The sequence below is a fragment of the Amaranthus tricolor genome, chromosome 5 (genome assembly GCF_026212465.1).
Source record: "Amaranthus tricolor cultivar Red isolate AtriRed21 chromosome 5, ASM2621246v1, whole genome shotgun sequence".
Taxonomy (NCBI): Eukaryota; Viridiplantae; Streptophyta; class Magnoliopsida; order Caryophyllales; family Amaranthaceae; genus Amaranthus; species Amaranthus tricolor.
In genome coordinates, this window is record NC_080051.1 from 27,004,309 (window position 1) to 27,023,200 (window position 18,892).

General features: G+C 30.4%; 1 protein-coding gene and 1 pseudogene across 2 annotated transcripts; one reads left to right on the forward strand and one right to left on the reverse strand.

Annotated features, from left to right (window-relative positions):
* Window positions 1-625: 625 nt before the first annotated feature.
* On the reverse strand, window positions 626-11,121 carry LOC130814004 (thiamine pyrophosphokinase 2-like). 2 transcript variants are annotated; one of them, XM_057679971.1, is made up of 8 exons: window positions 10,145-10,908; window positions 7,863-8,019; window positions 6,818-6,970; window positions 5,464-5,560; window positions 4,630-4,702; window positions 2,452-2,553; window positions 2,023-2,272; window positions 651-1,236 (listed from the first exon to the last, which is right to left on the reverse strand). In XM_057679971.1, the coding sequence occupies exons 3-8, from the start codon at window positions 6,945-6,947 to the stop codon at window positions 1,094-1,096; spliced, it is 795 nt and encodes a 264-aa protein (XP_057535954.1). In that variant the 5' UTR covers window positions 6,948-6,970; window positions 7,863-8,019; window positions 10,145-10,908; the 3' UTR covers window positions 651-1,093. The 2 variants fall into 2 exon arrangements, with proteins under 2 accessions (XP_057535955.1, XP_057535954.1); XM_057679972.1 differs by lacking the exon at window positions 7,863-8,019 and having other exon boundaries at window positions 626-1,236; window positions 10,145-11,121.
* On the forward strand, window positions 10,761-18,591 carry LOC130813628 (uncharacterized; annotated as a pseudogene).
* Window positions 18,592-18,892: the final 301 nt, after the last annotated feature.

Here is an 18,892-nt window from a genome sequence, read left to right on the forward strand (position 1 = left end):
TTGAGGAAGACCCAAGAGAACGTGGGAGGAACAAAATTAAAAGTGACATGCATAAACTTCAACTCTCCAAGAACCTGACCAAGGATAGGGGCCATTGGTGGCGTCTTATCTACATTTTAGATTACTAAACCCGTCCCTTTTACCAATCATTTGTTATTGTTCATTGCCTTTAATTATCGCTCTTTATCTCATTCTTTACTTTTATCTTTATTTTTAGTTATTTGTACATGTTCTATTTATTATTTTTGTAAGTTGTAGGTTTCTCTTTCTTTGAAGACCTTTATCGCCGATGAACTCTTTGACCGCACTTTCTTCTATAGGTATGAGCTGCCGTCGTTCTTTCCTCCCCAAACCCCGATTATAGTTTTTTATGAGCGAAATACACTAGATATGATAATATAATGATGAATTAAAGAATATATATTAGGTTATTCATTAGCTCGAGCCAAACTTTAATATAAGATGAAGTCAAGACAGATATCATATTTCAAAGTACGAGCTTAAATTTTAGTCGCCACAAGATAAGTCAAGCTATACTTATATGTTAGTGGTTTGATAACCAAGTGGGTAATTAAGGAAAACATTTATAGAATTAAATTTTTCAAAAAACTTATCTCAAATAAAAAAATAATAGATTTTTAAATTAATACTATCAAATGAGTCGACATAGTAGTGGAAAGAAACGAGTATTTGTTATGCTTTCTGAACACATTTATTACAAATTGTACATCCAATGCCCGAAACCATTGCAGACATGCAGTGGAAGCAGTTTCAGACAAATCAACTCTTATTTTGTGCAGATTCTTAGAACAAAAAATCACTATAGATAGTATAGAAGATAGAACACATACTGATGCTGCAAATAGTTAAGTTGTTTCTGCAGTAATCATACAGCAAGAACTCGGAAGCAAGGCAACACATAACAAAAAATTACACTATTTACAATAATGGTTGAACTCAGTCTGCATACAAGCTTTCTCGGCGTCTTTGATATGAATTTATTATGAGAAGCTAACACAATCAAATTTGAATCGTTGAGAGGATCACCAGGAGAATCAACGAACAGAAGTTAACAACAAGACATAATTTTTGCTTAAGATTGCGTAGGCGCGAATTTGGTGTCCTTTTTGATGGATATTGTCCAAAGAAGATCAGCATCAGAATGCACCGATACTATATCTCCCATCACTAGATTAGATGTACTTATCAAGCCACCAAACTTCATTTCCGTATCAGCTGAAATGAAACAGAGGGGATAAAAGATCTTAAAACCAAAACTAACACATATGAAGGAAATAAAAGGCAATAATAAAAATACATACACACAATAAGCAAAAGATTAGCCAACACTTTTGTTATCTCTGCAATGGATCCAATGGCAAAAAAATATAGGTTCTCTAATACAATCATAGACTCATGCCAATATAAACAATATGCAAAATAAAGGTATGCCATCCTATACTGGTTCCCGGACAATGCACGAAAATACTACATATCATCCTGAAGAACGGGTGATAAACATAAGAACCGCTGTCAACATGATTTTATCATTACATTGATTCCTACCAAAGCCTCACACAGAAGCTTATATATTCTTTGCGTCAATTGTTCATCCTAATTTTAATATTTTATTAATGCTTATGATCCCCATGTATCTTCCGGTAACTTCATTTAACATTTCTATATTACTTATGATCCACATATGTTTCCCACAAACTTTATTTAAATATTGTATAAAAATTATAGTCTCCATATTTTTTCCACTAACTTTATTTTAGTACTTTTTAATGTTTATGGTCCCTACTTTTTCTTCAATATCATAATAAATCAATAAAATAATACATCCGTCATCAAAATGATTCAATTTTCTTAATTTTCGTGACATTCCTTATGGGAACATTAATAGGTAACGGTGAGAGTAAGTTTTAGCCATCATCAAACTAGTCAAGTCACAGAGAAGCATATGCCCCCCAAAAACCCCAAGAAATTGAACACATGAAGAAAAGCACAAACATTACTTACATAGATTCCATTTGAGCCCAGAGGTTGTGGTATGAAAAGCAGGCACTCCTATAGGTAGTAGTCCACAATGTGGACCAACAATAGAAGATTCAATATGGATTTTGTGATGGTGAGTTCTAGAAAGAAGTTGGATTAGACAATCATCTGAAAGAAGAATTATTCGCATGCCAGAGAAATGACAGAGGACATTAATGTTCCCAGCTTCATGATCAAATCGCCCTCCAAGTGCTCCAGCAACAAGAATGCACAACTAAGAGTAAGCCATCACATAATTAATTAACTCAGGAAGAAACAAAAATCTCACTAAGCGTCTCATTTTTCAGGGTAAAAACATAATTGTTTTGCAATTGGCAGTAAACAACAGACAAGAATGTGAAAAATCAAGAAACTGCTCACGACTTGAGAAAAATGAAAGCTGAAGCAGCTTACATTTAATTTTTCAGCGTCAGACATCATGCTACTAATATGTGAAATACACTTGTGAAGGTCAGTGGTATCTTGGTCATGCGAATCATTTATTATATCAACACCCTGACATTAGATAATATGCAGCAATGTCAACAACAAGAGAACCACAGTTTAGAAAAAAAGTGAGGAAAATGGATAAAGATAGTTATGTTCTCAGCACAATTTTCTAACAGCAAAATCAGGTGCAACATGCGTGAATATATATATCAAGAAAATACGAGTAGAGCAGAAACTAAATATGTCCAAGATGGGGACAATGAGTCATGCAAAGTTTGGATTTGCAACTGGCCATTGTGCAGCATCTTACCATCATAGGAAATAGATGAATGCTACTTTACTCGGTTTTTGACATCAGTGTCAGAGACTGATATAAATTCAGGTGTCCCAAACTCCCAATCTTGTGATTAATTGAATATTTGCATATCAGGTCCAAAAAGTTGCTTCAAATCTCCATACCAGTGGGGATACATCAAGTATGAATTTATTGATTCAGGACAATCAGCTCCACCTTAGTCCCATTTCACAAAAGGACATGGATCTCATACCACAAAATGCCCCTTTTTAAAGGCAGCGCCGCAGCAGGGATAGAAGAGGGTCAAAATAGGGCAATGATGATATTTTTTTTCATTGAAAAACTTAAAAGATAACTTAACGTGGTCTATTACTATGTTTATTAGAAGTGACATTTTTACAAAAAGCCATTAAGTGACATTTTAACAAAAAGCCATTGTATAGAATGCCTTCATAAACTCATGATTGCTAGAACCTCAATATAAGATGACCAAGAGAATAATGCCCCTAATTCATATATGTGATCTAATGACAAACATCCTACATCCTAAGAAAGAAATGGAGAATGACATACTTGAGCATATAAATAGAAGAGAGAAAAAAAACTCAAAAAGAATTCTATAAATAAGGGTACTATATAAATGTTTACAACTTTACGTTGATAAACCATCTGATGTTCTAATAAATCATGTTTCAAAAGATAAGACTATTCCATCATCTCTTGTTCAGTCTCAAAATAACTTACATGGCCTAAATAACTGTTCTTCTGGTGAACAAAATCAGAGGAATTATAGGATTTCTGATTCCCTTAGCATAAGCAAAGAGGCTCACTCAAGGTCTTTATATATGTCATACATAATGGGATTTCAATTAGGTCAATCTGTTACATAACGGCCACTTAGCTACAAATTTTAAACTTGTTGTAATGGGAAAAGCCATTATGTCGCATTTGATTCAAAAGCATACCGTTAAATTTGTTAAAACTCATTATTCTAACATCATAGTCCTCATAATGCATTTTTAAGACAAGATTAGGTTCAAACAGGAATGTGTAAGCTTTGATGATCTCAAGATATCTTTAAAACGCTTGAAATACTATAAAAACAAGGACTCCTTTGAAGTTGCCGATCCACATTCCGATAGCCTGGAAGTCAATTGTAACACCATCGAAATCCAGCATCTAACTTTTGTGGCCATTAGTACATTACAACATTCACTATCACATGCAAGATGTGTTTCATGTGGAAACTTAATCAGCTAAACTTTTTCTAACACTGTCTACAAAGCAAACGTACATTTCCTATTTCTAACCTGACAATCACTAGGTTTAGGAAAGCAGAGCTAACCGAAGAAATTGAAACTAATACTCGTATTTTGTGACAAAAAAAAAAAAAAAAAAAAAAGAAAAAAAAACTAGCTTGCATACATACTAACATACATAACAGGATCAAAATCACAGAGTATGATGCTCTCCCATAAGGACACAAGGTTAGGTGTCTGAGTTAAATATAGTTTCAGACTTTCAGGTAATGTGGGTATCTTCTCTTAAACCTCAAGTAATTAAGAATCAGCAAAGACCAATTTATGAGAACAATTCGCCCAATAATCTAGCTCACCACAATCCTAGTCAAATGTTTCCCACCAATGAATCACTGGCCATGCTCAAAACTGGCCACCAAACAAAGCCACAAAGAAAGAAAAGGGGAGAAAACTAAACATATAAAAAAACTTGGTTCATTGTGGAAACGAATAAATAAGGAAACAGATAATGGCTCCAACACAAAAACAAATGAAGAAAAGGTAAAAGAAGACTACTAAACACATTATCTGTCTGATGAAACCACTTACCAATTTGGCATAAAAATCCAAAACATCTGCTCTGATAGAGTCCAAATCACCTTTAATTACATCTGGTTTATACCTGTAACCAATCCAAATATTATTTTAACTTTTAACCAACCCAAATCTTTAATTATTTTAGCCAATCCAAATCTTAAATAAACTTTTGGCCTAAAGTGAAGACTTGATTTATTAGGAACACAATATAATATATCCAAATCACAAATTCAAACAAGAGAAGTAAAGATCCGATCCCTGGATAGCCACATCATCCAGGGGTATTAACCAAAAAAATGTTATTAGCAATGAACATTTGAGTTCGACCACTTAGCTGCCTCCCCCCTCTAGATTACCTTGTTTAACTACAATTCAAAATCAAGAAAATGTTTGACCAAATTTTGTTCACCGCTCCAAAAAAGCAAGCATCCAAGAATCATAGCATAGGTTAATTTACATGCTCCCTCCATTCAATTTTTATTCTGGTCAATATTTTTTATGGGGCTTTTTTTGTTCTAGTCATATCCTAATTCAAGCTATTTTTGGATAATACTCTTTCCCTATGTGAAAGTGTCCTTCCACTCTTAGTTTTTCTCATATGCAAGTGAAGTGGTCTTCATTCACCATTTTTAGGTCAATGTACACGGCTAAATGGAAAGAACACAACGGACACATGGAGTATTTTTATTTCCTTCACAATAGAAACCCTAATCAAGTACGCACACATAATGCATCTAAACGCGGGATATCAGATTCAGAATAAAGGTTAACACGTTCAAAACAGTCCATACAATTAAAAGCATGATTGCAACAAAAAGAATCAAAAAATAGTGAGTAAAAATTAACCTTTCGCGGACATGAAAGGGGTCTTGTTGAGGAAAAAACTGAGGCATTCCATCAAACAAACGATTTGCACCTCCATCTGCACAAAGTCGTAGTTTTGCTGCACAAAAGACATCAAACGTCAAAATACGGGCATATAGTTAAGCAAGACAAAAAGAACATGCACACAAAAAGAATGTCATTGCCCCAATGAGAAGTGGCTTCCGTCTAGAAGGGTTTAGGGGACGAATTTATGCAATTTTACCCTTATATTTCCTCTGTTACACTATACTTGCTACATTTGACTTTTTACGCAATCTAATGCGTTATTTTGATCATTTATATATTGAATTATACACGTCTAAAAATTATAAAAAGTTAACATTATAAAAGTATGCGATTAGACGATTCAAACAAGATCCCACTTGACTATATTTTTTCTTACACATTAGCCGCAATATATAAAATAAGCTTGAATAATGAATAGTGTCAATAATAGAAATGTAGCGAGTATTTCAAAACGGAGGAAGTACTAACAAAGAGGGTTGTTTCCGATTGATCATTGTTCAAACATCATCCGCATGTTCATATATAAGAAGTGTAACTATTTAATCAGCCTTTTTCGTGTAGTCCACATAATGTGAAACCAAAGCACCATAAATCTCCATTGAGAATAAATATCAATAAAATTGAGACTAGATTACAAAAAGACAAAAAGCCAAAGAATTTGAAGCCCAAAAAGAAATAGCACTCCAAATAGAAGTATTTAGAAGTGAGACATTGTAAAAATTAGAAAATAAACAGCAAATTGCAACCATCCCCACCCTCCCCAAACAAAACAAAAAAAAAAAAAAGAAAAAAAAAAGAAAAAAAAGCTTCCCAACACCAACAAAACAATCTGGTATAAAAAGAAAATCGAAATTTTGTGGGTATAAATCGTAGATATCACCAATTCTAGACAATGATGCATAACACTTGAACATGACATTCATCTAAAATATGATGATAAAATGGATGATACCCATTCCAAAATAATGAACATCAGAACCACTATAGATTACAAAATACAATAACAATTACAAAATACAATACTACCATTAACCAATAGTTGAAATAGAAAGCAGCTAGGAGTTTCAAACAATGGAGTGCAATGTCACAGAAATCAAAAGTAAAGCCTACATCCGGCTCATTATTTTCATAGTATTCCCTTTCATATTATTCCCATGCCCCAACATCATCAACATACAAGCTAGCATTCCGCATGACTAGCTTTTGTCGACTCATCGTATAGAAGCAAAAGAAAGCACAATCCATAACACACAAAAGGAATAACACAAAAAATTAATATTAAAAAGAGTAGAGAAACACAATAAAGTACCGTGCTCCCAAAGGAGATGAGTAAAACGAGGAAGGGGCTGGTTAAGTACAACCAGGGCATATTTTGGCAAGGATCCTTGCTCTGGAAGAATGGATGATAGAAAGGAAGTGGAGTGGTGCATTAGCTCCATAAGTATTAGTAAACTTTATCCACCTAACCGAAATTATAATAGTCAAAAACACTAAAGAAAAATCACAAAAAAGTTGGTATATTCACGCAATAAGACAAAGAAAACATATAAGCATCAAATAGGAAAGCGTTCAAGTGTATATCCTTTTTGTCGGTTTCTTAAATTGAATATACTAGGAATTTGAATAGCTTTGATGTTTTTTCTAAAGCAAATCAAATATTCCTCATAATTTACCGTAAGTAACACCAAAAAAAAGAAACCAAATAAAACACAAAAATCAATACAAAATTCACACTTTCCTCCCTTGCATTCTAGTTCTCTCTCGGTTCTTTCTTTAAAATTAGAAAATTCAAGATAAACCCATTATCAAACAAAGCCTTGACATATTAAATCTTTAAAAATGCATCATGAGATTAATTCAAAACTATGAATCCACCAAAATACAAACCAAAGCTCCCTTACAAGTTGTGCTTCATCATGGACGAAATTATCTCTGGTTTTTACCTCATAAAAATATTAGCAAAAACAGAATACGTGAAATTCGAAATTAAAATCGACTAGAAATATTTGCAAAATTCAAAATGTGAAGGTTTTGAATAAAATTGGAGAAAAAATAGAAAAATTAAATTAGGTTATCGAGAGAATGATCAAGCACCACATTGACGCAACAGAAACAGTTAAGGAATTCAGGAAAAGTCTTCCATCAATATTCAGCAATCAAAAAAAAAAAAAAGAATTAAGAAACCCTGGCAATTGTCAAAACAGTATAGGAATAGAGTTGGAACGAAATGCTCAAAATTGCGCCCCTAAAGTCTCTACAATACCGGTCGAAAAGTATATTAAAGTGAAAGCCATCAGCCATGCACGAGAGTTCATTACTAAATGGAGGAACAAGAGAAGAGAGATGGAGATTACCTGCGTGGTTTGGAATTTGGACAAAGTCTACTCGAGAGAGAGAAAATTAGGGCTTAATTTCTTTCCCTCGCAATTTCTGAATGTTTCAATTTATGAATTTTTGGGATAAATGTGAATCTTTGCCCTTAATGGTGCAATTCTCAAAACATATTTCCACCTAGAACGATACACAAAATATATATATTCATTTTTTATTTTTTTAAATCAAACCGCTAATTCAAATGACAGTTTGGTATTATTTTTCTAGCAAATTGCTATATGTGATGCGGTTTGATCCATACTATAATTTTGAGAAAAACTAAAAATGATGAATTAATGTTCCGTTAAATTATATGGGCCAAATGATTTATTTAAAAACACAAGCCATGACAGCACTCCATTAATAGTGTGTGAGAGCAGTTGATCGTGAGGATGCAGGAATTGCTTTTAGGGATGGTCACGGGTTAAGAATCCTATTGGATCCGCCTCAGATTCGCCCCTTTTTTAAGGGTCTGAGACTTATTTTTTTAGACCCATTGGATCCGGGTCGGATCTGAATCCAGAAAATATTTGATGGGTCCGAGTCCGGATCTATGGGACCCGGACACAGACCCGACCTCGAGACCCAGACCCTAGACCCGCTCCTCAGACCCGAACTTGGACCCTCTACAATTAAATATTTTTTTTTTACTTTTTAGTAATTATTTTGTATTTGAATTTTATGGACTCGAATAAGTGTTTGTATTTTGTAATACGATAATAAGCTCCTTACAAAAATACAAAAAGACTCGAAAAGGTTCAATTTTAACAATCAAAGAGACTTTGTTTAAGACCCATTAAGGACCCATCAAGGACCCTAGATCTGTCAGATCCGACGGGTCTGGGTCTGAGTCTAAAAATTTTAGACCCTTAGAGTCCGGATCCAGGTCTAGATCTATAAAAAATAAAAGGGTCCGGGTCCAGGTCTGGCTAGACCCGCCCCATGACCATCCCTAATTGCTTTCCATTGTTTTTCAGGTCGCACATTCTAATCTGATGGATAGCAAAGTAGTTTATTTTTTTAATTTTTAATTCCATTTATTTACAATCAAAACCGCTATCTCTCAGATAGCGGTTTTCTCTTCTATAAAAACCGTTATATGAGATAGCGGTTTGCTAACGAACAAAATTAAATAAAAAAATGTTATCCTACATGGACGGTAGTAAGGGAAATATATTTCTCTATCATTTTAACAAATAGAGTAGGTAGATAAAAAATAAAGTAAAACCTCTAGAAGAAAAAAGATTAAAACTTAAAGCAGTAGTTTTATAAGTTAAAATTGACATTTTAAGTTTAAAAAAAAGTGTTTTAAAACTAAAATAGATAGTTAAAAGATAAAATTAAGACTTTAAAAAGAAAAATTAAAATATAATGTAGGATTAAGTTTTAAAATAGATGTTTTAAGACTAAAAATTGGTGGATTAAAATAACTAATTCAATTTTTTTATTAGACAGTTCATACAGTTGCACGAATGCAAAGGGCGCATTTAAGATTTTGTGTTTCCGTATTTAGGTTTGGTAATGGTCAAGAAAGGGAAAACATTTAACAAGACATAAGAATATATTGTAAACTTAAAGAGCTGGTGAATTAATCTTATAAAAAACCCTCTCTCGATGATACGGCCCCAAAATAAAAAGCTTACACAATTTAATATTAGTTGAATTATTTAACTCAGGCATAAAAAGCATCTTACATGAAACGGTCACGTACAAGAATTTGTTAAACTAAACTAGTGTTACTTTGGTCAATCTTGCAAACTTGTAGCCTTACAAGATAACAAAACAAGTTACATGGTATAGAAGTAGAGCTAAATAGTTAGAAGATTATTACATGTTGATATGAACAAACAGATTTACTTTTTCCAAGTGTCATATTATTTATTATTTATTATTTATTAGAATTAACCAAAAAAATATCAGTCAGTTTAAGTAATAGATCGATCTGGAAATTTGCTTAATAACTATGTTAAATTACTCAAAATAAAACATGCATAATTACTGTACACATATAGTATTAATTTATGAACTAAATTATGTTCTACCTTTTAAAGGTCATATTATTTTTAAAAAAATAAACCCAAAAAATTAGCTGATTAGTTGAATGATAATCTAGAAATTATTTTAACAATTATGTTAACTCATTCAAAATCAAACATGGATAAAACTGTAGATCAAATTATAATCCAGTTAACTACATGTCAAAAAAGTATAAACATCTATCAACAAAATTGTAAGTATTATCATATATATGAAAGAGGGATACCTGATTTTATTTAGAGGAGTAGATAAACCAAAAACCAATAGTGAAATTTCTCCTAATATTATATGCAAACCCTTTTAAATATTGAAAAGTCGATTCATCATATTATAAACAAACCAATTTTAGAAAAAAAAAATTAATCACTAAAAAAAATTTTTTCAACTTAAAGAAATGAAAAGTCGATCTATTTTTTCATTTGAAAAATCTATAGAAATCAAATAAAAATTTTCAAACAAAAAAAAAATTATAAAAATCAAAGGATAAAATCGTTTAGTATTTTCGAAATCGTTTAAAATAAACTAGATTTAATGTTATAAAATATAAAGGATTGACTCATATTATCACATGTTAAACTAATTTATCAAAAATCTACTACAAAAAATAATTTTCTACATAAAAAATAATAAATCGACTTAGTTTTTTATAAGATATATCTAGACAAATCAATTAAGACAATTTTAGAGAAGAAAAATACTGGTGATTTTATTAAAATTGAAAGATAAACTTATATATTTTTTTCAATCTGACTTGAAAAAACCAGTAAAAACTACATAAAAATCTTAAATACAAAGAGAGAATTTTTGAATGGTTAGAAAGAGAAAAAAATTGGAGTTTAAAAATGGCAAATGAAAGAGATGAGTTAATAGTTGTGCAAGTGCATTACTATTAAACCGACAAATGCGATACTCATAACCTATGCATTTACTCTAATATCATTTCCCAACAAAAAATCATCATGACTTGAAAGAACAAAATGGTATTGGAACATGGTTTTGGCCCATTGTTTTTCAATGCCATATTATATGAATGATTTTTTCTTTTGTTTTACCTACTCTTTTCTGTTATTTTTTTTTCATTTATTTTATAAACAAATCAATATATTGTTTAAATTAATAATATTTATAATTGGAGATAATGATAATTTAATATTGTAAAAAATTGTATTGATAAAAATTAAATCTAGACGAATCAAATAATATCACTCTTTGCTATTTTCTCTTATCCATTATTATTGTCTTATTTGATTTTGACATATTTGTGAATTAATTATTTTAATCTTAAATATCATTAATTACACTTGATTATAAATGTATTTTTGTACAAATATCAGTATACTACTATTTATAAATTGTTAATAACTGTAATTGGAGATTATTTAAAACTATAAAAAAAAAATTGTTAATAAAAGTTAAATTTAGATGAGTCGAATAACATTAAACTTTACTATTTCCAATTACTCACTATTTTTGTGTTATTTGATTTTGACATATTCGTCAATTTATTATTTTAATCTTAAATATCATTAATTGTTCTTGAGTAAATATTGTCAAAATAATAAAATTTTCATCAATAAGACTTAACTTAAATCACATTTGACTATATTTTAACTGCAAACGTCAAAGAGTAAGCTATTATCAGTTGAACAATCGGTTGACAAGAATTAGATGGGAATTTTAAAATAAAGATGATTACATGTTAAAAAAAATTGCTTTTAATGAAAATAGATTAAAAGATGATCTTTAGGAGAGGGGAAATATATAAATAGTTTCATAACCTTTATAATTAGATCATTGTTAAGGATGGTGTAAGAGTGATTGATAAATATTGTTCAAAAGTTAAAGGGGATAATAATAATGAATAAAAAAGAGTACATTTTAGCTTATAAATTAAATATAAAATATAATTTTTAATATTTAGGAATCATTTTTTATATCTAATATTTTATCACATTTGTACAGTCGATTTTTCTCATCCACGTTCAAAACGTCGTCATACTGCGCACCAAGCCTATACTTTTACTCTAATACCGTTTTCCAACGCAAAATCATCACCACTTGAAAGAACAAAATGGTATTGGAACATGGTTTTGGCCCATTGTTTTTCAATGCCATATTATATGAATGGTTTTTACTTTTGTTTTAACTACTCTTTTCTGTTAGTGTTTTTTCATTTATTTTATACACAAATCAATATATTGTTTAAATTAGTAATATTTATAATTGGAGATAATGATAATTTAATATTGTAAAAAATTGTATTGATAAAAATTAAATCTAGACTAATCAAATAATATCACTCTTTGCTATTTTCTCTTATCCATTATTATTGTCTTATTTGATTTTGACATATTTGTCAATTAATTATTTTAATCTCAAATATCATTAATTATACTTGATTATAAATGTATTTTTGTACAAATATCAGTATACTATTATTTATAAATTGTTAATAACTGTAATTGGAGATTATTTAAAACTATAAAAAAAATTTATTAATAAAAATTAAATTTAGATGAGTCGAATAACATTAAACTTTACTATTTCCAATTACTCTCTATTTTTGTGTTATTTGATTATTACATATTCGTCAATTTATTATTTTAATCTTAAATATCATTAATTGTACTTGAGTAAATATTATCAAAATAATAAAATTTTCATCAATAAGACTTAACTTAAATCACATTTGACTATATTTTAACTGCAGACGTCAAAGAGTAAGCTATTATCAGTTGAACAATCGGTTGACAAGAATTAGATGGGAATTTTAAAATAAAGATGATTACTTGTTAAAAAAAATTGCTTTTAATAAAAATAGATTAAAAGATGATCTTTAGGAGAGGGGAAATAAATAAATAGTTTCATAACCTTTATAATTGGACCATTGTTAAGGATGGTGTAAGAGTGATTGATAAATATTGTTCAAAAGTCAAATGGGATAATAATAATGAATAAAAAAGAGTACATTTTAGCTTATAAATTAAATATAAAATATAATTTTTAATGTTTAGGAATTATATTTTATATCTAATATTTTATCACATTTGTACAGTCGATTTTTCTCATCCACGTTCAAAACGTCGTCATACTGCGCTCCAAGCCTATACTTTTACTCTAATACCGTTTTCCAACAAAAAATCATCATGACTTGAAAGAACAAAATGGTATTGGAACATGGTTTTGGCCCATTGTTTTCCAATGCCATATGTTATAAATGGTTTTACTTTTATTTTACCCATTCTTTTCTGTTATTGTTTTTTCATTTATTTTATACACAAATCAATATATTGTTTAAATCAGTAATATTTATAATTTGAGATAAATGATAATTTAATATTGTAAAAAATTGTATTGATAAAAATTAAATCTAGACGAATCAAATAATATAACTCTTTGTTATTTTCTCTCATCCATTATTATTGTCTTATTTGATTTTGACATATTTGTCAATTAATTATTTTAATCTTAAATATCATTAATTATACTTGATTATAAATGTATTTTTGTACAAATATCAGTATACTACTATTTATAAATTGTTAATAACTGTAATTGGAGATTATTTAAAACTATAAAAAAATTGTTATTAATAAAAATTAAATTTAGATGAGTCGAATAACATTAAACTTTACTATTTCCAATTACTCACTATTTTTGTGTTATTTGATTTTGACATATTCGTCAATTTATTATTTTAATCTTAAATATCATTAATTGTACTTGAGTAAATATTATCAAAATAATAAAATTTCATCAATAAGACTTAACTTAAATAACATTTGACTATATTCTAACAAACTTACTCGGGCTGGAAAGTATACTATTGGTAGAAATTTCATCAAAAGACATACAACCAACGTTCTTGACTTTAATGATTCTCATTTAGAAAATAATAGTGATATAGGTAAGTATTATGTATAAGGTTCTATAATATCTCAATATTAAATAGAGTTGATGTCATATAAATTTTTTAGTTAAAAAAAAATATGCAGTGAACTTATAGATTACATTTTATATCATACTATTAAAATTAATTTTTATTTATTGTTTAGATGATGAAAAATTTACAAGAACAGATGGTAAATGTAATATATATATATACACTAAAAAATTAGTTTTTAGTAATTTATTAATATTTAATGTGTAATATTTTTTTTACAGTGTATTTTGATGTTGGAGATCCTGACTTTAAATGTGAGTATTGTTTGGCCTTTATGTGGGCGAACGAAAGAGCACGGAAGGATGGATCATTGAAAAATGCAAAGTTTTCATTATGTTATATGAAAGGCAAAGTTTAAATTCCTACACTTAAAAACCCACCAAGATTTTTGGAGGATTTATTAAGCAGGAAAGATTCTAGGAGTAGATATTTTGTTGAAAATATACGTGCGTTTAACATGATGTTTGCATTTACATCAATGGGAGGTCGAGTAGATAATACTGTTAACAAAGGTCGAGGACCATATTGTTTTAGACTAGGAGGTCAAAATTACCATAGAATTGGTAGTTTGTTGCCAACAGAAGGAAATACAGCAAAGTTTCAACAATTATACATCGTAGATACTGAAAATGAGATTGAAAACAGAAAATGTGCTTTTAGGTAATTTACAATAAATTATTTTTTTATTATTATAATTTATGTTTAAGTAAAATATATTAATGTATTTTTTGACCATGCATTTCAGCTCTGAAATTACGAAGGAATTTGATAATGTTTTGTTGGAAGAATTAAAACAAATGATTGATGAATTTAACCCGTATGCTAAGGTATACAGAATGGCAAGAGACAGAATTGACTTGAATAATGAGGTTAATATTCAATTAAAGTTGATTGGGAAAAGAGCTACAGATGGTAGGACATATAATATGCCATCTGCATCTGAAGTAGCTGCCCTTATTGTAGGAGATATTGGTAGTTCGTGTGAAGAGAGGGACATAATTATTGAGAATCGAAGTGGATTATTGAAGCGTATTAGTGAGTTGCACCCCTCGTATCTAGCTTTACAATATCCCTTAATTTTTGTATATGGAGAAGATGGGTATAGAATTGGTATAAATCATAGAGGATTGAAGTCTTACTCTTCATCGAATTCTAATCAAAGGATCAAATTAACCATGCGTGAATGGTTTGCCTATAGGCTGATGGATAGGCAAAATGAAGCATATACAATTTTACGATCTGGGAAATTATTTCAACAGTTTATCGTTGATGGGTGGACAATGATTGAATCAGAATGGCTATTTTTTGTCCGTAAAAATCAAACGCTATTAAGGGTTGAAAATTATAATAGTCTGCTTGATTCAAATTCTAATTGTATTCCAGATTTATCTAATACTGGTCGTCGTGTTGTGTTGCCATCTACATTCCATGGAGGTGATCGTTTTATGACTGAACTATATCATGATGCTATGGGAATTTGCAAGACATATGGATATCCGGACCTGTTCATTACATTCACGTGTAATTCCAAATGGCCTGAAATATCTAGATTCGTTAAGAAGAGGAATTTGCGTCCTGAAGATAGACCAGATATACTTTGTCGAGTATTCAAGCTTAAATTGAACCAGTTGTTGAAAGATATTACAAAAGGAAGTTTGTTTGGCAAAGCCAATGCAGGTTAGTTACTTACTTTGCTTCGTTTATTTTATAGATAAATATTGAAGAAGATTTAATTTGTTTAACATGCTTCTAATTTTAATTTATTTGTAGTTGTCTATAGTGTTGAATTTCAAAAAAGAGGACTACCACATGCACACATTGTATTATTTCTACATCGAGACGATAAAATTCCAAGAATAGAAGATGTAGACAACATAATATCTGCAGAGATTCCATATAAAAATCTTTTTCCCATTTTGTACCAAAATGTAAAAGATTTTATGATACATGGTCCATGCGGTACCTTAAATTTAAATTCACCGTGTATGAGAGATGGAAGCTGTAGTAAAAGATATCCAAAACAATTCAACAATACTACAGTACTAAGTGATGAAGGATATCCTGTGTACAGGAGAAGGGATACGGGGGCTACTGTGGACAAAAACAATGTGTCGATTGATAATCGTTTTGTTGTTCCTTATAACCCTACTTTACTTTTGAAATATCAAGCACACATAAATGTAGAGTGGTGCAATCAGTCTCGGGCAATCAAATATTTATTCAAGTACATTAATATGGGTAATGATAGAGTAACAGCAGGATTAGTTAGGAAACGAAATGAGAATGTCGATGTTAATACTATCGACGAGATCAAAGAATATTATGATTGTCGTTAGTTTCGGCTTGTGAGGCTATTTGGAGAATTTTTGCCTTCGAGATTCACTATAGGCTTCCTTCTGTTGAGAGACTGAATTTTCACCTACCAGGAGAATAAACTATTGTGTTCAATGAAAATGAAACAATTGAAAATGTCTTGAATAAACCTTTGGTTGATAAGTCAATGTTTTTGGCTTGGATGGAATGTAATTCTAGATTTGAAGAAGCTAGAGAACTTCAGTATTTTGAATTTCCGGGGAAATTTGTTTGGAAGAGAAAAGAGCGTGAGTGGACCATTCGTAAGAGAGGTTTTTCTATCGGTAGACTTTATCATGTATCTCCAGGATGTGGTGAACGATATTACTTACGCACTCTTCTGAACTATGTTAAGGGCCCAACAAGTTTTGAAGATATTCATACCATTAATGGTGTTCTCTACCCTACATTTAAAGATGCTTGCTATGCAATGGGTTTGTTAGATGATGATAAAGAATATATTGATGGTATTTTAGAGGCAAGTTTTTTGGGATCTGCATACTACTTAAGAAAATTATTTGCCATTTTGCTTATGTCTAACAAGACCTGAATTTGTTTGGAACAGTACATGGCATGTGCTTTCAGAAGATGTACTATATAGGCAACACATGATACTTTGATTTCCCGGTAATTTTTTTAATTATTTTAATTTAATTAACAAATAGCTTTATTAATCATGTTTAACCATTAAATATTATAATAATTTATAATTGATAATTACAAATTTGAAGCTTAGTGATGAACAATTGAAATGCTATGCAATAGTTAATATAGAGAAGATTCTGCAGAATAATGGTTGTTCACTACGCAATTATAGCAATGAGTTACTTCCAGATGAATTAATAATTCAGGATAGTTTTAATAGACTCATAGCTGATGAGTTAAGTTGTGATAGAGAAGCACTACACATAGAGCATGAGCAGTTATTTCAATGTTTGACTGCTGAACAACGGATCATATATGATGATATTATGCAGGCTATGAATGATAATAAAGGTGGTGTTTTTTTCCTTTATGGGCATGGCAGAATCGGTAAAACATTTATGTGGAGAACTTTGTGTGCAGCTATTCGATCAAAAGAGGATATTGTCCTTCCTGTGGCTTCAAGTGGTATTGCTTCTCTATTACTACCAGGAGGAAGAACTGCACATTCAAGATTTGGAATTCCTTTGATTGCCACTCCTGATTCTATGTGTAGAGGTATTACTCCGGGTAGCGACTTAACCTCTTTGTTGAATAAGACGAAGCTCATCATTTGGGACGCCCCTATGACGAACAAATATTGTTTTGAAGCTTTGCACACGAGTATGTGAGATGCTTCAAATGGTATTGCTTCGGACTCTCCATTTGCTGATAAGGTAGTTGTTTTTGGAGGTGATTTTAGGCAGGTATTACCAGTTATTCCAAAATGAACACGACAAGATATAGTTTTTGCATCATTAAACTCTTCTTACATTTGGCATTCGTGTAAGGTTTTAAGGCTTACAAAGAATATGAGGTTGCAAACTCAGTCTATTGATGATAATGATTTAAAGGATTTCGCTGATTGGATTTTACGGATTGGTGATGGCATACTAGGAGAACCTAATGATGGAGAAGCCATTATTGATATTCCTGATCAATTTCTCATTAAGGATGTTGTAGATCCTATTGGTGTCATAGTTGAAAGTACATATCCATCCATACAGGAGAACTTAAGTGACACAAACTTTTTTCAAGAAAGGGCCATTCTTTGTCCTACAAATGATATTGTTGGAAAAGTGAATGAATATATTCTTTCATTATTACCTGGGGACGAAAAGATTTACTTAAGTTCTGATTCTATAAGTAAAGCAGATGGATGTTTTGAGTCTAATGCCGATGCTTTTTCTGTAGAGTACTTAAACAATATTAAGTGCTCTGGCCTTCCAAATCATGAGCTGAAATTGAAGATTGGTGCTCCTGTTATGATGCTTAGAAACATTGATCAATCAGCTGGATTGTGCAATGGCACACGATTGGTAGTCAAACAGCTTGGAGATCACATTTTCGAGGCAACTATTCTTACGGGATGCAATAAAGGAGAAAAGGTTTTCATACCAAGAATAACATTGACTCCAACAGATACCACACAGCTCCCAATTAGACTTCAAAGAAGACAATTTCCTTTGATGCTTTGTTTTGCGATGATTATTAATAAAAGTCAAGGACAATCATTGAGTCATGTTGGATTGTTTTTGCCTAAATTTGTTTTTAGTCATGGACAACTTTATGTTGCCGTATCAAGAGTGAGAAGTAAGAAAGGACTTAAAATTCTTATTGTTGACAAAGATAATCAAACAACTACGTAGTCGTCGTCCACTGACAATGTGGTATATAAAGTATTTCAAAAATTATGAGGTAAAAAATTACGCGTTCATATTCTTTAAGTAATTTCCTTTTGATAGTTTTATTATTAATATAACTAATCAATATATATATATATATATATATATATATATATATATATATATATATATATATATATATATATATATATATATATATATTGCAGGGTGTTTTATACAAGTTAGTCACAAGGTGATCTATATTGAAGTTATGAAGTCATTTTTATGATAAAAATTTTGATTTAGATGAAATTATTTAATTATTGTAACGAACTTAAGTTATTAATAATAAATTTTGTATTACCATTTATTA